We start from the raw sequence: 20,259 nt of genomic DNA on the forward strand, positions 1-20,259 counted from the left end.
TTCTGCTGCCAACCCTGTTTTTAGTCTTCACAAAGTCATACTTGAGTAGAAAAGGCGTAGAATTGTTTTACGTTAATGAGAAAAATTAAAATTACTTTTGTTCTTGCAAAAAATATTAATAAAATTAAGGCTTTATTTATAATTAGAGACATACCTGGGCATTTAACATTTTCACAATACTCACACCGATAATCATTTTCATCATGGTGATTGTGCAGATTGTCATCAACAGGAAATCTTACTCTGAATCCCTTTCCACAAGTTACACTGCATTCACTCCAAGAGCTCCAAACTGTACCTGACTTGTCTAAAGATTTTGATGTAATTTTTGAGTGAAAAAGCTTACAAAAACATCTAAAAAAGAAATACATCTCATTTTTATAATAAGGATTCAATAACTTGTTTATATAAAGTGTTTCCTGAAAGCAAGTTTAAGGATTTTTCTTATTTACAAAGCTTTATCCTATAATATATGTCACAGACTAAAGCCTGATCAACAAGCTGAACATTTTCTTTTTTACAACTATTCAAGAAAGCAACAGTGCTGAGATTTATACTGTCTGATAACTTAACCTATAATTTATTTTGTTCAATAACTAAACCTATGAAAATAGTGCAACTAATGATTAATATTTTGTAACTTGCAGAAAAAGAGTAATATTTTAGAAAAGACCAAGATCAACGAAAAAGATTGGTAAATAAATCTCCTCTAAAAATTTTTCTAACATTTGTTAGGGGTTCGTATAATATAAAGAACAAACAATAATGTTAATAATAAAGTTAACAGTTACTAAAAATCTTACATGTTTATTAACTAGTTCTTGTTATGTTATATTAAATGTTAGCATTTAAATGTAAAAGTGAATTTAATTTTTTTTAAAAAAAACTTTTTCAAAAAGATATTAAAATAAGTCTTGGTGCAAAATTTGAACATTTTTAAATCAATTTTCTTACCAACACTGAGTTTACTTCTGAAAGCATGGTAGAATTAAGTTTAAAAACTAATGGAATTTGAAGAATTAATAAACTTTTATTAGGGCCTAATTTGGCTTAAAAATTAAAAATCCCTGGTAACTTTTTTCTCACCAAAATTTTTAAAGGTAAAAGTTATTACTGGTGCATGAAGTTTGATAGATCAAAACCAATCAACATTTTTTACCAGGCATTTATGTATTCAGCTAATAATAAAAATAGTGAGTTAATGAAGTGACACTTCAGTTATTTAAAAAAATATATTTTAAAAGCAAATAACAATAGAATTTCATAACTGATGCGTTCGTATATAAACTTTAAATAAAAGAAAATGAAACTTAGTAAAATCTCATTAGATGCTGGGAAAATTACAAACTTTAGAGGCTCTTAGTTGGAAAATTTTGATTCAATTTAAAACTGATTACATCTACAAGCAACATATTTCATTAACTTTGATACAAAAAAAAAGTTAATGAAATATATTGCTTGAAGATGAAATTTTTGAATTCTGAGTTTGAATTTGTAAGTGCAAGTTTTATCCTCAGTTCAGATAACTTTTGTATAAACAAATAAAGAGAATACTATACATTTGAATAGTGAAGTTGGCTTTACTCATTGACCTTAGATATAACAAATGTCAACATAAATACTATTTATTATAAACATTAAAGACCACCTATTCTTTTTTTGGCCACTAATTTAAAATCAGACAACATATTTTTTAAGTTTGAATATTAAATGTAAAGCAATATTGTTGTCTTTTATTTTAAGAAAGATTATTTTAGGTTTGTCATTCCATCCTCCTGTAATTAAGAGTTATCAAAATATTTTAATATGTAAAAAAGCAATACAAAATATTGCTAATTAAGCTTTATCCTAAAAAAATCTGTCAGGTTGATACATCTTTTTGAATGGGAACTCAACTTTTTAATTTAAGACTAAAATGAGAATGGCTAAAAAAGAGACATGTTAAAAGGGAAGATCATAAAACTGAAACAAAGAAGTCAATTTTGATAACTTTATAACCAACAAAACAAGAGCCCACAAATTACAAAATCCTATCCAATTTTTTTTTTTTTTTTTTTTTTTGCAAAGTATGATGTAGTTTTTTTAACTAATAAACATATTTAAAAAAAAAAAAAAAAAAAATTTTAAAACTCTTATAAAATATATTTAATAAATTCAAATTACAAAATTAGTCTATAATTAAGGGTGAACTAAAATTTCATCAAGAACTGTAATTAATCTTATCATGGCTTTAAATTTTACTAAAACCATATCCTTTTAGAAAACATTGAAAAACTAACCGTACTTCAAAGTTTAACATATATATATATATATATATATATATATATATATATATATATATATATATATATATATATATATATATATATATATATATATATATATATTGAGGGAGTAATATTAAATACATGAAGCATTCTATAAACCTTTAGAGGGTTTAACACAATAAAATTGAGGTTTAGTACACATCTCTAACTTAATTCTAAAAAAAAAAACCATTTAGCAGTATTCAGAGTTAAGATAGGCTTAAGATATGAGAGACCATTTAAATCTAAATAAATTCTACTATACATCAGAACTTTAACAGTTTGAGTACATGGAGCAATGCTTTTTATTTAGAAAAACAAGAAAATTGATAAAATCTGTGCTAAAGTATATTGCTTACCTTCGCATTCCAGATCAGTCTCATTAAAAAAGTATCCATGCGGACATGAGCATTCAAATGTCCCATTCAAATTTGTACAAATAGAGTTTACATTTTTGCAGCTTACCAAATGTTCATCAACATCTAAGAAAATAAAACAAAAGTAATATGCATTACAGACAAACAAAACAAGCTTTAATATCATTTTCAACAGCCACAATTCAAATGCTAAACATTTATTTTAATGATTTATGAAGAGAACAGATCCCATTAATCCACACATTACACAAATTAGCTTTAACCATTTGAGTTTTTTCTAACTTTAATAAGCTAAACTGGTGCTAAAAATGATCAGATACTCTTATTTCTGAACATATTGTCTGAGAGTGCTACCTCTCTGAGGTAAATATACAAACTTTCAATATTTACCCCAAAGAGGTGGCATTCGCAAAACAAATAAATGTAAAATGTAAAATAAAAAAAAATGTGCCAGAGCCAGAGAAATAAATTTTGAAACAAGTTTTTTCAAATGTAATAATACAAACTTTGGTTGTTTTTTTTAGCTTCAAGACTATTTGCAAAATAAAATGCAGAACTTAGTGACTTTTAAAAATAAAGTTAATGTTTCTCAAAATGAAAAAAGAATGTAATTATTTTTTATTTTTGCTTTAAGATTCTGGATATTACAGGACTGTGTTTCACTAAATTAAAATTTTATATATTCATGTTAACCCAAGATTTTGCTGAGATCCAATATAATAATTTGGTCATGAGCAAATAGGTCTAATCTGCTTATCAAACATCTAATGCCAAACTTGCTGAACTGAATATTCATTTAAACATTCAACATGCCTGGAAACACTATTTTGATTACTAGACTACTAGCATAATTAAAGGAAAAAATTCTAGAGGTGATGGTATTAAATATAATTATGTGATGAATTGCAAGAACTTACCAGTCTTACTTGCACTCATTCAAGCACTTTGACAAGGTTGGAATCAATTATGTGAAAGGGTTTTGGTGATGTAATTGATATAAAATTTGTAATTGCCTGAGACAATAAGGTGACAAAAATTGTCATGAATTACAGTCTAACACAATCATGAACATGGTGTAATGTGGAGACAAAAACTCTTAGGAACTTAGAAAACTAGAGAACATTTACTCTAAAAGACATATCTTCAAAGATTCAGGAAATCAGCTAGTGAGTTGTCAAATGCAAAAATATTTGGCAACATTCATAAGCCAACACCCTGAGTCTAAGAAAACACTTATTCTGAAAATCATTCCACAAATCGATCTTTATCAGTTGCTTGGTTTTGTCAACCATTTATTCATAATACTAAAAGTAGCCTATTGCGCTACTAATTCCAAAAAGGTGCAACACTGAACTGGCAGCTAACTATGTTGATAAAATCAACAACTTTTATCTGGATATGAAGAATGCAAGTGTCACTAAAAAAGTCCATGCAATCTTTTTTCATATTAAGGGCTTCATTAGCCTCTGAAAAGCTTCTTTATATTCACAGTAAATGAGAAGTAGAACTTATACAGCAGAACTTTCACCATCATTTACAAAAGTGTTATAGGACTATTGATCATCCAGAATATCCCAAAAGACTAAACTGTTGAATATAGAAGTCCTCTCATTTACATTTTGGAGCAAAGATTTTGATTTGTTTTATTTTTGATAAAATCATATAATAGGTTTATATGAGAGGGATGATAAGGTAAAAAAATAAAAGTTTGACACTTTACTTGTAAATATTGTTATAAACTCTTGAGAGAGTCAAATAGACTAACCTTGGAATGTTGATTAAAAAACTTTACATGTGTATCACAACTTGCTATGGATCATTTATCCAAAAAACTTTCAAAATTTAGCAAACATCTAAAACATTTACACTTCAAAAACTTTCTGATTAAATTTACGATATGACACATCACTATGAAGTTTTGTATGTATTCTTAGATTAAAATAAAGTTATGATTGTGCATGATTTTCTTTTTTACCTTGACATTCCAAAATTGTGTTGTTAAAAAAGTATCCACGTGGGCAATAACATTCAAATGTTCCATTTAAATTGGTACAAGTAGAGTTAGTATACTTGCAGCTCACTGAACATTCATCAAAATCTAAAAAAATACAAGGTAGTAAATATGCAGAAAAATAGAAAGTAAAGAAACTATTAACTGTGAATAATTAGAAATATTGCTAGATTTGTCTTTCAAAAACCATTTAAATCTGAATAAAAGGTTTCAATGCAATCAATAGAACTATAAACTTAAATTAAAAAGTATAGGTTTCTTGCCGAGAACACAACATTGCAATTTTAGATCTTCTTTACTCAATAAAAAACTCTCTTTACAAAAACTTCACATTTAATTTATACTCTAGAAATGGCCTTAAAAATGCTCATTAAAAAACTGCTCAAACTATATTTACATTATTTCAAGGAAACAAATCCGCTTAACATTGTTTCCTCAACACAATTCAATTACAATAAGAAAATCTAATCTTATAAATAAAAATGTAACCATATGAAGAATATTAACTAACCTTGACATTCTCTAATTGTGTCATTAAAGTAATATCCCTGTGGACATATGCATTTAAATGTTCCATTCAAATTTGTACAAGTTGAGTTTTGGTACAAGCAGCTTACTGAACATTCATCAAAATCTAAATGTACATAAAAAAGTATGCACAACAGGCAATACAAGAAAGTGTTTATTCCAATGACTCTTCTAAGTTAACAAGAATTCAGTTAAAAAATAGAAATTTTGGGAAAAAAACATCTCCAGAAAGTTGAGTGCATTCAGCTTATCGTAAATTAAGAAAAACAGAAAAAAGTTTAAGTTATCATAAAAATGTAAGTGAATGGAAGGATTCACCTTGTCACTCCAAAATTGAGTTATTGAAAAAGTACCCCTGCAGACAAGTACATTTAAAATTTCCATTCAAATTTAGGCAGGTAGAGTTTGCATATTTGCAACATACTAAGCATTCATCAAAATATAAAATATCAAAAAGTATTATGCACAGCAGATAATAGAAGTTAGCAATTCGATAGACCTTCAAAGACCAAAAAGTTCTGCTTAAAAGCAGAATTTTGAAAACAAAATGTCTTGAAAACTTAGTAGGTAAAGCTACACTTAAATTTAGAAAAAGAAAACCAAAAGTTATTATAAAAGTTAAGTTCTAGAGAAGGACATTTATTCACCTTGGCATTCCAAAACTGAGTTATTGAAAAAATGCCCTTGTGGATAATTATACCTGCAGCTTACCAAACATTCATCAAAGTCTAAACTTATATAAACTAACATCCACTGTAGATGGTTAGAGTAATTGTTAAAAGTTTAAGCTCTTTAAAGAAGAAAAGAAGTTTGTTTTTAAGTAGAGTTTTTAAAACAGAAATCTCTCTCAAATGTTTTGAGTGTATGAAAATAAACTTAAAATCATATAAACATGAGAATTAAAGCTTATTTAAAATTATAGCATTAAGGAAGAATATTTATCAACCTTCACAATCTTTAATTGTGTCATTAAAATAGTATCCCTGTGGACAATGGCATTCAAATGTTCCATTCAAATTTCTGCAGGTTGAATTTTGGTGCATACAGCTTACTGAGCATTCATCAAAATCTAAAAGTATTCAAAAAGGTATGCAACACAGGTTATACAAATAAATGTTTCTTGCATCAGCTCTTCAAAGTTAACAAATATTATGCTTTAAAACATTTATGCTTAATTACATTAAGGTAAACTTAAATTTAGAAACAAAGAAAAATTTATTACCAAATGAATAATTTTGTAAGAAAAGAAATTTACCTTGGCATTCCAAAACTGTGCGATTAAAAAAGTATCCCTGTGGACAAATGCAGTTAAATGTTCCATTCAAATTTAAACAAGTAGAGTTTGGATATTTACAGCTTACCAAGCATTCATCAATGTCTGAGAAAAATAAAGTACATACCTGAACAAGAAGTACATATTTTTGAAAAAAAGTGAAAGACATTTACTTTGAACATCAGAACTACATCTTTCATATTCTTGATGATAATTATGCTTGAAACAATTGTAATCATTTTGCATAATCAATCTTAGAATTTAAATATGCATGTTCTATGAACTGCAGATAATTTAGTTACTAAAATTTAGTTACATAATGATGCTAGGAATCATTGCTTCTAATGGAGAGAAATGCCCACCAATCTACATCAAAGAGAAAGAGAAAGTTACCTCTGATGTGTATATTCGCTTACTAAAATGCTATGTGGTGCCATGGCTGAAGAAGACATTCCCAGAAAACAATTACATCTTTCAACAGGACAATGCAACTTGTCATGGGTCCAGAAAAACTCAACAATATCTTCAGGACAATATGGCTCATTTCTGGGCCAAACACTTTTGGCCACCATCCAGCCCTGACCTGAATCCACTTGGCTATAGTGTGTGGAACGTAGTTGAGAGTAAGGCTTGCAAAAAGGCCCACTCAAGTCTCAAGTCACTAAAGTCATCAATTACCCATGCTTGGAACTCAATGTCAAGGGACTATATAATAAGCACCTGCCAGTAATTCCATCCTAGGCTTGAGGCAGTGGTCAAAAATAAAGGAGACTTAATTGAATGTTAAGGTGGGAAAAGTATTTCTCTTTAACTTTTCTACTATTAATATACCATGAAAATAATTTTTTAGTGCTTAAAAAATTCATTTTGAAAAATGTTCTAAAAAGTTTGCGAATTGCTGCCGCACCCTTTACATACATACATATATACATACATACATACATACATACATACATACATACATACATACATACATACATACATACATACATACATACATACATACATACATACATACATACATACATAAATTAACCATAGAATTACTTATTAGAAAATATAATTACCTTGGCATTCTAACTCTTTAAAAATAAATCCATGAGGACATAAGCATTCAAAAGTTCCATTAAAATTTTTGCAAGTAGAGTTTGCATGCTTGCAACTCACCAAACATTCATCAATGTCTAAATGCAAAAATCTACATTTTTATAAGGATTAAAAAAAAAAAAAAAAAGAAGTGTATTAACTGGTATAAATAAAATTGTAATTGTGTAATTAAAATGTAAGACCATTTTAGCATATACATGGTTGAGTCTATTTCAAATCTACTTTAAACTGATTCTTAATAATCTTTACTTCAAATATATGTAGCAAAAAAACTAACTAAATTTTGCCTCAGAGTAAAATGCTCTGAATGGTGCAGGTTAACTAATGGTTTGTACTGAATGCATAGTCTCAATAAATGAGCGCTACTTTATATCAAATATCTAAAGAAATACACTTGATTTAATGCACATAGCAACAATTTAAACTAGTTGTTCAATCCCCCTTGTAATGTATATTCCAAATCTGAAGCTATTGCTTTTTCCAACAACTAAAAAGCTTTTAATTTTTTTTAAACTAACTTTCTTCTTAAAGCAAATCAACTGTAGCTGTATATTTAATCATCTTAATTATAAACTTAACAGCATAAGATGATCAGTTTATAATTAAGATAAACTGATCTTAATTATAAACTGATCATCTTATCTAGCTAATTATACATGTAAAATTGCTAATTATACATGTATAATTAGCTAGATGAAAAGACTTTTCAGCTTGATTTACCTATTTCTTCAAATAAAAACTTTTTAGTTTGATTTACCTATTTCTTTCAATAAAAAAAAAATGGATGTGTCAATTTCACTTTTTATTTGAAGCAAATCTACAACAGGAATGGATTCTATTGAAGAATTTTTAATAGCATAAATTAAAATGCAAATATAAGTACTTAGGCACATCTGGAGTAGAAAAACAAGCTAAATAAAAATCTATTAGCCCACAGCCCTCTCCTTCTCTTGACTTTTAAATATTATATACTAAGTTCATACTTAATGCATATTCATAAATACAGTTTATGAATATAATAAATTCAAAAAAAATTAATGAAGTTAAAAAACCTTTTTAAGAATTTTCATTTTAAAATCTTGTAGGAGTATCAAAATTGTTAAAAAAAAAAAACATGAATCATTTTTAACCAATAAAACATTTGATCATTAAAAATAAAAGCTGATTGAGAAATGATTTTTATTCTATCACTGTAATATAAAAAACTAACATTTATTTCAGTATTTGAAAGAAAATGAGGTAAAACATGCATGGAGCTAAAACAAACTATTTAAACTATGCCATATTTAGAGAGTGCATTTCATAACATGAAAAGATTTTCTTAATTTTTCTATTACACAATAAACTCTGCTTAATTTGATAATTGCTACTTTATAACATAAATGTTGAACAGCATGATACAAAAGGAATAGTTCCAGAAGAATGCAATCATGCTTGTGCCTGATGCAACTGATTAGTAAAAATACAAATGACGCTAGATTTATCTTTTGCTTTACTTACCCTAAAGATGGCAGTTTGCTAAAATCAAAAACTTGTAAAATAGATTTTCTAAAAATCAGTTTTTAAAGACATTTTTTGACTAATCAAGGAGTTTGCTTGCTGTGTCACCAAACATCACTTGTAATGTAATATTATATAACATTATACTTGTAAAATCTTAATTATTAGGATCCTACCTTCACAATCTAGTAAGGCTTCATTAAACAAGGAACCATTAGGACAAAAGCATTTATTTCTTCCACTTTGATTTTCACAAGTTGAATTAGGATATTTGCAGTTAACTTTACAATCAATAATACCTACAATAGAAGTGTGTATGAAAATACTTAAATTATCAAAAAAGTTATGTTGAGACCTTAAGATTTAATATTAGGGCCCAAGATAAATATGTAAAATGTACCAGGATATAGGATAATATCTACATATATTTAATAGAATATCATAAATACTTAACAACACATACAAATGATTATCTTAAAAAGAAGTACATAAAAGATTTTATGTACTTTTTTAAATTTATGCTTATATACCCCCCAACTCTATCCATTATTTGAAGTTATAAACTAGAAAAAAACAAAGCTACACCAGTATTACATTTCTTCCCTTTAATACTCCTACAGAATACAAAATATTCTCAGAAAAAGCTATTCAAATTGTTTTTTACTACTTTGTTTCAGATTTCTCACAAAATCATATAGTAAAACACCAAGAGTTGAGCTTATTAACAAAACTTTTGCTGTTGAAATAGGGTTCAATGTGTCATCAACCAGCCAAGAAACTTATTCCTTTAACAAAAAAAAAGACTGTAATAGGCTTGAATCACCATCATTTTTGGTTGAAGATCGGGAAAAGATATAACAAATAAACTTTATTTACTTTCTTTTTTCTAATTTACTTAAAAATGTAGGTATGGAAGATGAGTTCTCTACAAAGTTGTTGGGAAGATTGGACCATTATAATGGAGTCCTTAAGAATTTGTTGTATCTCCTAATTTCAATGTCAAAAAATATCTATGTAATTTTTTCTCGTAATCAACAAATCAATAAATAGCAATAATCTTCGCTCCTAATTAAAACTCTCTTTTTACAAATTTTCTCCTCCATATATACACCTTATGCTTTTCCTAAAATATCCTTCCAAATATCGTACACAATGAACCACAGTGACCGCCAGGTTTGAAGTCTCCCCACATCAGATTTTTTTTTATAAATACTTAGTTGTATATATGAAAATAAATATTTGGTTAGTAAAAACCTCTAGGGGAATGGAAAAATGCATGAAAATCAAAAAATAAAAATTATAATTTTTAGTTAAAAAACATCCGCCATTTTCAAAAAAAAAGGCTATAATATGCTTATCAATTACCGGCGTAGTTTGATTTTAGACAAACTCTGGTATACAACGACTTGAGTTTTATTAAATGGCGGTCAACAATTTATGTGCTGTTTCTTTTAAAATCTTTGGTAAAAAGTCAGCAAAGCTTCATAAAATATCTAAAGCTATTGAAGAAAAAATAAAAAATTTTGTTTGGGATAGCTATGATCAAAATTTAGCAAACCATCCTAAAGTTATTTGTAGCAATTGTTATAAAAACCTTTATTGTTTGGAAAAAAACGATACAAAATACCTTGATAAGTGGCTAAAGCAAATTTCTCAGGTTAGTTGATAAAATTAATAAAAAACTATATTTAAGACTTAGTGTTTAATTAAATAAAGTTGTTTTATTTTTTATTAATTTTTAAAAAAGAAAGAGCTGTGTCTCAATGAACTTTAATAAACTTGAAAAAAAAAAACAACATTTAAACAGCTTGTTTTAGGAACTAATATGTCATCGATCTGTTTATTTTTATTGTATTATATTTTTTATATTACTAATTTATATAGTTTTAGATTTTTTTTTTTTTGTTTAGATAAACCGTCAAGATATCAGAAGAACTTCAGATGTTTCAGAAATATCAAAAGATATTAACATTATTACTTCTGAGTTAAATGAAGATAAAAATGAAAGGATGTGCTTAAAATGCTATGGAGTTTTTAAGTCAGGCATTATTCATCTTTCTAGTGATGTTCAAGCTGTGAAAAATTTAGTTAATGCAGCATATGCATTGGGATCAGCAAGTGCAGAACGTGTCTCTTCAAGTATTTTATAAACAAAAATGGAAAAGGAAAATATTTTTAGAGGTGAAAAATTCACAATTGCTACTTATGGGAAACTGATAACTATTGTTGCTGGAACTACAGACAATAAATGTGACCGTGCTAATTTTAGTCAAGTATCTTTTGGAACAATCATTGAGCTTATAAAATGTTTTGAACTATCTCAGTGTAAAATCAATAAATGTGTTCTATATTTCGAAAAAGTCTTGGCTTTCAAAGTAGCATTGAAGGAAATATTGTTAAAAAATTAGAGGCTTTAAAAGCAGAAATGAATGAGTATTTTTCATGTAAAGAAGAAGAATTTGTTGAAGCTGGTGATATAGTAAATAAATCAATGGTTTATATTAAAGATATTGATGAATTTATACATGATATAATCACTGAAAGGAATATTGACCCTCTTTCTACAATTGTAAGAGTTGCTGTGGATTCTGGTCTAGGTTTTTTAAAGGTCACTATGAATGTTTTTAATCCGCATGATAAAACTAGCAAGCAACCTGACCTTGATGATGCTGGAGTTAAGCGTTGTTTTATTGTTGCTATTGTAGAAGGAGTGTCTGAACACAATGGAAATCTTAGAAAATTATTTGATACTCTTAATCTTCAAAATATTAAGTATTCTGTTGCATTTGATTTAAAGTGTGCAAACTCAATGTTTGGCATTACAAGCCATGCTGGAAAATATAGTTGTTTGTGGTGTGAAGGAGAGAGTCTTTTGGATGGTGGAGAAAAACAAACTCTTGGTTCCCTCGATTATCATTACAGTAAATGCACAGAAGCTGGAAAACCAAAATCAAAGATGGCTGATTATAAAAATGTTTTTAATCCAAGATTATTATATCTTGAAGAGGATACAGACACAATTATTGAAAATTTAGTTCCAGTACCTGAGTTGCATACATTAATCGGAATAGTTACAACTTTTGGAAAACTATTATCAAAACTATGGCCTGGCTTTGAAAAGTGGTTAAACTCAAATTACATATTTTTCAGAGGTTACCATGACATTGGATATGATGGCAACAATGCCAACAGACTTATAGATAAGTTAGATGTTTTTTCTCGTGATATTGCTGATCAAGGAAAGCTTGATTTACTACCAGTAATTTGATGTTTAAGAAAGTTTAAATCAATGAAGTAAGCCACCTTTGGAGAAAAAATTGGTGATATTGAATCTGTTGTTTTCGAATTCAAGAGGTCTTATGCTAATTTAAGGGATTATATTAATACTTACTTTGAAAACATTTCTTTGAATATACCGTGGAAAGTTCATATTGCAGTTAACAATATTGTACCATTTCTAAAAAGTGCCAATACTTATAATGGGCTTAGAATTTACTCTGAACAAGCAGGTGAATCTGTTCATCATGAGTTTTAAAAGACATAGAATAAATATAAGAAGCGACAAAGCCACCCAGACTATGCTAAACGATTAAAGTCAAGTGTTGTGGAATTTTCAACATTTAATAAATAGTTAACAAGTTTACTATTCAATTTAATATATTTTGCTACACAACTATGTCAAAATTATTATTTACAAAGTATTTTAATAGCATTAAAAATACTTTTAATTGAGTATTGATAAAATAGAATGCTATTTTTGTATTTCAAAGCTTAGTCAAGATATTTTTCACATTAAATGCATTTTGTTGTTGCTTTTATACCTACATTCTTTTTCTTTGTAATCTGTTATATAAATGTTCTAACACTTTTTTAATGCCATTATATTCTGGGAGTACACAAGTACAGAGTAAAAATTAGGTTTCTTCATGAAATAATGTGAAATATATGAACTTCAATAAAGTTAACGGTGTACCGCCCGTCCCCTTTTATCTAAAGTTTAGATGTGTAAAAATTTTATTCTAGCCATTCCTATGGAGGTTCTTAATACCTTTACTTAACTTATATACTGTTACTTCTTAATAAAAAAAAAGAAATGGATGTGGGAAGACTTCAAACCTGGCGGTTGTGGTTCACAGTAACCGCCAGGTTTGACAAATCACCGCAAACACATATTTACAATTCCTATTGGTAAAAACTATTAAAGCTATTAAATCCTAAACGTCATTAAATGTTCTAGAACTTTCCGGGATTATACTCCTCCTTGATCCTTACGGATCACCCAAATAGCAATCAAAGTATTTTGAAGGCATGCGCCGTTCCCGACCACTCAGTCGCAAAAGCATGTCGATTTCTTGGAGTCTATCTTCAGTTTCGACATTTTCCTCGTTCGTCTCTAATACATCTTTAATTTGCTCTCCTTGATTTTTAGCGTTCACTTGACCAGTCGCAGTATTCATCTCTATTTCAACTTCAGGTATAACGCAGGACTAAGTATCATTTCGAGGTCTAATTTGTTTCACATGACGCGGAATGCCGTTCACTTCCACGATTTGTTACGACGCAGTCCGAGTTATCGAAGCTGGTTGCCACTTTGAATGGCACCTCGCATTAGGTGGTTTCAGCTAGACTTTATCGCCTATTCGAAATCTCTCGTTCATGACATTTCGTGCAGGAAGATTCTCTTTTCCCAATCCTTTTACACCAGTGGGATAGCTGTATATTTTGCCCATCGGGCTTGCACCATTTTTGTCGGCTGAGACATTGTACCAATATAGTGCTTCCGGTATCGACATTTTCGATTGTTCTGCTATTCCCTTGATCGTACGGTATATTCTTTCCACAATTCCATTTCCTTCAGGATAATAAGCGGCTCTAAATCTAATTTGTACTCCCCAACTATCAAGGAAACTTCTAATCTCTTTAATTTTAAATGTCGGCTCATTGTCAGTCAATATCTCAGATAGTGTTCCACGTTCACAAAAAATAAGACGGACTATTCGGACAATGGCAACACTTCCGTATGAGCTCGATAATTGTCGCCACAACGCGTATTTTGAAGGTCCGCAATCAATTAGACTCAAAAACTTGTCAGTGCCATAATGCGTGATACACATGAGCAATCTCTCCCAGTTTCCTTCAACATCCAATTTCCCTTTTTCCCACCGTATTTGCGCTGGATCTATTGACTAACATGGTTCGCAATTTTTTATCATATTTTGAACATCGTTTTCAGTAGCAGTCGGAAATGTTTTACAAACAAAGTTTAACGTTCTATTCACTCCAAAATGTCCAGTTCTTTGATGTATATCGGAAATAGATTCAGCCTTCGTAGCTGCGACTCCTATACTACTATTACGATACTCTGGCACAGTCAGTTTGTTGAGCCATCTGTTGCGAACTCTAGTTAATGCGTCAGCCAAATTTTCATTAGAAGGAATGAGTTTCACCTTAACGCTAAAATTGTATTCTTCAATTAGCTTTTGCAACACGCTCAGTCTTCTTCGAATCAGCATTTCACCCGTCGCTTTCTTCATCTCAACCTTGATTTGCCTGTAAGGACGTCAGAAACCCAGTGGAATATTGTCACGGAAGCGGTAAAAACAGTCACTTTCTTCAGCTTCCACATCAGAGCCATATTTATTCCACGTATTACAGCGTCAAATTCTGCCATGTTTATATGAACATCAGACGTTTTTTTTCGCAGCCATGTTGTATCCTCCACAGTAGTTTCCCCAACTTGAATAAGAGCACCAATCGCTAAAAAACTGGCATCAACCCACACTTTTCCCTCATCACCACGTACAGCCCAATCACCACAAGCAGGCTCGCAACGTTCCACCTCAGCAAATACTTCTTGAAGCACCCACTTAACGTTCTCATCGCAAACTTCATTGTCCCAACCCTTCGTCAGATTGACAGCTTTCCTCTTCAAAAGACTACAAATCACTCGCAGCCAACCACACACGGGTAAATCTCCAACCAACTGTCCACAGATTGAAATCACAACTCTTGCGAGATATTATCAACTCAATTCCCTCTGGATCACATCAGTTGGTTACCAACCTTGCGCACACACAATCCTAACACACAAACTCCATTATCACCAATCTGCTCACCTTCTTTACTCTTTAAATCATATTTCTAAAAATGCCTCTTGACATAATCAAGACTCACCACACTTTCATCTACGAAATTGTCGTCTACATAAGCGGACGTTCCACCCTTCACTAATTCGTCTTGATCAGTGACAGCACTCACAACGGATTTCATGATCATTGACGCAACATTAAATCTGAAACCAAGTCGTGTCAAACAATACCTTTTATTTCGAAACACCACGGTTTGGAACGGCCAAAGATATTTATCAGTTTTTAGTTGAAGATAAGCCTTGCGTAAATCAATGATTGCAAGTTTGTTACCCATTTTTCTCCATTCTCTAAGCTTTTCGACACACACATCTGCATTTCTCTTGTATGCCTCAATGAAATCGTTAGCTTCTCTCCAGCCCAGAACAGGTCGGATTTGTTGTCTTTGTTTCTCTGAATGACAGCCATTAAATGAATCTGCCCTTTGAGCGACTCCAATTCATTTTCGTCATACTCTAACAGCCATTTCCGATCAATCCAATCCTATAGTTCGTTCTAGCGTATTGTGGAATTTCCTACTGTGCCACTTTATTATACAATCGGTTGGGGCCTTCTCCATTTCTCCATTTACACTTGACTCTCCATTCAACACCCATAAAAACTGCTTCATGATCTTTCTTTTTTTTTCGATTTTCTTGACTTTTTCCTTGTTCGAAGCCGATGCTGCACAGTAACTTAATCCAAACTTCGCTTTCCCAAAAGAGATATGGATACTCCTCCTAGTAATTTAATGGAACTCATTCCGAGAATCATACCAACTCCAAACAGTTGGAAATCCACTAAAATAACTTCATCACTTGCTTTAATGCCATCCACCTCAAGAACCACGACAGCTGATCCAATGCACTGATGAACCTTTCCTTCAAACATTACTATCTTTTGAAAGTTTGATTATCTACATTGACTTTCGGGAAGGAATTATTTGTTCAAAATTGTCTTCGAAAACCCTGTGTCTGCTAAAGCTGTCGTTACCATACCGTTAACTTTCAAACGAATAACTATTAGTAAAAAATATTAGTAAAAAAAGATTTTTTTTATTTGTAACACATTTTTTGTGGTACAAGAACAAAAATGATTTTAGTGTTTTTGAGTAGTGTCAGCAATATACCATTTAATGGAATAAAATTTACCTGCTCCAATTTGCTCTAATCTAAAATAGAGCTTTTATCATTTACTCGCTAAATATTATATTCAGCGAGTATACGATAAAAGAAGCAAGTAAATTTTATTTATTTATTTTAAATATAAACTCTTTTAAAAAAGATTATCAGCGTTACCTATTATTTTTAGTTTTTTTAATCCTGATGAGTCTTTAGAGATGAAAACACAGTGTAAAATATAAAAAAGTTTGATAAGTAATTTTTTTATAATTCATATATATATATATATATATATATTGATTGGTTATGTATTATATCAAAATAATACAAAGCTCTTGTGCGTAAAAGAGTGCTCAATATTATAATAATAGAGCAATATATATATATATCTGTTATTTAAATGGAGAAAAACAACATTTTAATAGTACTTAAAGTTTCGTGCCTTACGGCAATCATCAGCTATTAATTACAAATTAAAAACGTAAAAAACCGTTTAAAAACGAATCAAATTTACGGTAGAACGAATTCTGACGTAATGAGCAAAAAGACGCAATCATTATCCTCTTTTGATACTGAAGACTAAATGATTGCGTCTTTTTGCTCATTACGTCAGAATTCGTTCTACCGTAAATTTGATTCGTTTTTAAACGGTTTTTTACGTTTTTAATTTGTAATTAATAGCTGATGATTGCCGTAAGGCACGAAACTTTAAGTACTATTAAAATGTTGTTTTTCTCCATTTAAATAACAGATATATATATATATTGCTCTATTATTATAATATTGAGCACTCTTTTACGCACAAGAGCTTTGTATTATTTTGATATAATACATAACCAATCAATATATTTGCTCCTACTAGTTGAGCACTCTACTCAAGTTCGTCCAGTAAAATGGAAAAATTCAATTTAAGATACTCCATCAAAAACATACCAATACCATCGGAAAAAGAATACAAACTAAAGCTAATCGAGAAAACTGAATCATTTTTGAAGAAGATGAGGTGGAAGGCGTTATTTTTCATTAACAGCAAACTAACTTCTAAAGACGATCATAATTATGTGATCTATGGAATCAATTCGATAAAATGTCCACCGCAAATAAAAGAAATGGCTTCTTTCGAAAAGGACGTATTACATTTAATTAGAACAATAAAATTTAGAAAAGTCAAAAACACGTTTCAAAATAAAATGAAAAAGGACATAAAAACCATACAAATGTCTAATAAATCGCTAATAAAGGCTGACAAAACGTCAAATATGTACAAGCTATCTAAAGAAGAATATAACCACCTTTTAACTAATGCTATCACCACCACCTACAAAAAAGGTGACACAAAACTAAAAGACAAAATAAATAAAGAAGGGAATAACATTTTGCGGAACCACGATGTTTATAGTAAAATCAAAATAAACGGTTCTTCTGGATGTTTTATTACATTGAAAGACCACAAAGAAAACTTTATCAACAACCCTACTGTTCGACTCTTAAATCCAGCAAAAAACGAGGTAGGAAGAATAAGCAAATTTATTTTATCTCAAATCAACAATGAACTCAAAAGTAAGCTCCTTGTAAACCAATGGCAAAGCACCTTAAATGTTACCGACTGGTTTAAAAAAATTAAAAACAAGCATCTCTACAAATTTCTAATTTTTGACATTAATGATTTTTATCCTTCAATAAGTGAAAAAACTCTCAACGCTGCAATCAACTTTGCCGAACAGCACCTTTTAATAAACTCGGAGCAAAAAGCAATAATAAAACATGCAAGAAAATCTTTACTTTTTAACAACAATGAAACGTGGATTAAGAAAAAAGGGGGGCAGTTCGATGTTACAATGGGGGCTTACGATGGTGCTGAAGTATGTGAATTAGTAGGAATCTTTCTATTATTTCAACTTTCTCAATATTATAAAAGTGAAGATTTCGGGCTATATCGTGACGACGGGCTAGCAATATTTAAAAACAAAAACGGCCAGCAGATGGAAAAAATCAAAAAGCATTTCGTGAAAATATTTAAAAGTAATGACTTTCTTATTTCCATCAAATGCAATATGAAAATCGTAAATTATCTTGATGTGACACTTGATCTTAATGATAATTCTTTTCGACCTTACTCGAAATGTGATAACGAACTGAGTTACGTCAACTGTGATTCCAACCATCCACCAAGTGTTATCAAAAGACTACCTCGCACTGTTGAACTAAGATTATCTTCAACTTCATCAAACGAACTTATTTTTAAAAATGCTACTCCACCTTACGAAGAGGCTTTAAATAAAGCAGGCTATAAATGTAAACTTAGTTATCAACATCATGTTGCCACCACTAAAAATACAAAACGCAAGCGAAACATTATATGGTTTAACCCTCCATTCAGTCAAAACGTGGAAACAAAAATAGGAAACCGTTTACTTGCATTGGTTGACCTTCACTTCCCGGTAAATCATAGATTGCACAAAATTTTTAATAGAAATTCGATCAAGGTAAGTTATAGCTGTATGCGAAACGTAAAATCCATCATTAATTCGCATAACCACAAAATTTTACAAGACCAAAAAAGCATACCAAAAAACACTTGCAACTGTACTAACAAAACTACTTGCCCTTTAAACAATCAATGTTTATTAAGCAACATCGTTTATAAAGCTATCGTGAGTTCCGAAAATCTTGAACTCAAAGAAAAAGTTTATTTTGGCATTAGCGAGACACCATTTAAACTAAGATATGCTAACCATGTAAAATCTTTTAATACGGTCAGGTATAAGAATGATACAGAACTTTCAAAGGAAATTTGGAAATTAAAAGAAAAAGCCATCACACCTATAATAAAGTGGAGAATTGTAAAGCGATGCAAACCTTCCAACCCTGAAACCAAGACCTGTAACCTTTGCCTTCACGAGAAGTTTGAAATTTTATCGCATAAAGAAAACAACCTACTCAACAAAAGAAGCGAAATATTATCTAAATGTCGACATGCTAACAAGTTCCTTTTATCCTCTTTTGATACTGAAGACTAAATGATTGCGTCTTTTTGCTCATTACGTCAGAATTCGTTCTACCGTAAATTTGATTCGTTTTTAAACGGTTTTTTACGTTTTTAATTTGTAATTAATAGCTGATGATTGCCGTAAGGCACGAAACTTTAAGTACTATTAAAATGTTGTTTTTCTCCATTTAAATAACAGATATATATATATATATATATATATATATATATATATATATATATATATATATATATATATATATATATATATATATATATATATATATATTTATATACATATATATATATATTTATATATATATATATATATATATATATATATATATATATATATATATATATATATATATATATATATATATATATATATATATATATATATATATATATATGGATTTTCAAAATACTTGTAGCTATTAAGCTATAATGTAAATGACAATAAGATTGTTAAACTATTGATAACTTTTGTGTGTTAAGTTATAGATAATATATAAAACATGAAAAGAATTGATCTTCTTCAAAAAGTTAAAGAGCTAAGTTTCAATAAAGTTAATCTGCTTGAATCTTTGTTTGAAGAAGTTTTAAATAACTATAACCTTCATGAAGATGACTTCGATAAATCAGAGCTTACCTACTTAAAGAATAAGTTCTCTGTTTTTAAAGGAAAAGTGGGAGCTAAGTTATATAAGCATAATAGAAACTATGACAGATTGATTTTAAAAGAAGATGTTTGGCTGTAGGTAAAGAAACAGAGTTATTTATTAATAATTTTCTTTATGCAATCATTCTATTTGATTAAGTTTCTATTTACTGGAGGAGTTTTTCCCCAAACTTGTTAAAAGAATTGAATTTAAAGAAGGTCCAGGTAGAAAAAATAAAGTTTGGGAAAATCTTGGTGAAA

At 29.6% G+C, this 20,259-nt stretch overlaps 1 protein-coding gene and 1 pseudogene across 12 annotated transcripts in view; one reads left to right on the forward strand and one right to left on the reverse strand.

Annotated features, from left to right (window-relative positions):
• LOC149890532 (uncharacterized) overlaps nt 1–20,259 on the reverse strand; it is a 59,462-nt gene that overhangs the window by 4,885 nt on the left and 34,318 nt on the right. For 7 of the 11 annotated variants that reach the window (XM_090080933.1, XM_090080936.1, XM_090080934.1 and 4 more), the window contains 8 exons: nt 9,279–9,401; nt 7,563–7,679; nt 6,478–6,600; nt 6,169–6,291; nt 5,206–5,328; nt 4,659–4,781; nt 2,666–2,788; nt 155–307 (listed from right to left, as the gene is read on the reverse strand). In XM_090080933.1, coding sequence (XP_089937059.1) covers nt 155–307; nt 2,666–2,788; nt 4,659–4,781; nt 5,206–5,328; nt 6,169–6,291; nt 6,478–6,600; nt 7,563–7,679; nt 9,279–9,401 — 1,008 coding nt within the window. Of the gene's footprint in view, nt 308–2,665; nt 2,789–4,658; nt 4,782–5,205; nt 5,329–6,168; nt 6,292–6,477; nt 6,601–7,562; nt 7,680–9,278; nt 9,402–20,259 lie in introns of all 11 variants that reach the window. The other 4 variants (XR_016450489.1, XR_016450488.1, XR_016450490.1 and 1 more) reach the window with 1 other exon arrangement.
• On the forward strand, nt 10,482–12,778 carry LOC145182119 (uncharacterized; annotated as a pseudogene). Its single transcript, XR_016450491.1, has 2 exons — nt 10,482–10,759; nt 11,013–12,778. The product of XR_016450491.1 is annotated as an uncharacterized LOC145182119 (transcript).

This window comes from Hydra viridissima, unplaced genomic scaffold (genome assembly GCF_058129835.1).
Source record: "Hydra viridissima isolate aposymbiotic clone 2 unplaced genomic scaffold, HvirCarnegie_v1 scaffold_3, whole genome shotgun sequence".
NCBI classification, from domain to species: domain Eukaryota; kingdom Metazoa; phylum Cnidaria; class Hydrozoa; order Anthoathecata; family Hydridae; genus Hydra; species Hydra viridissima.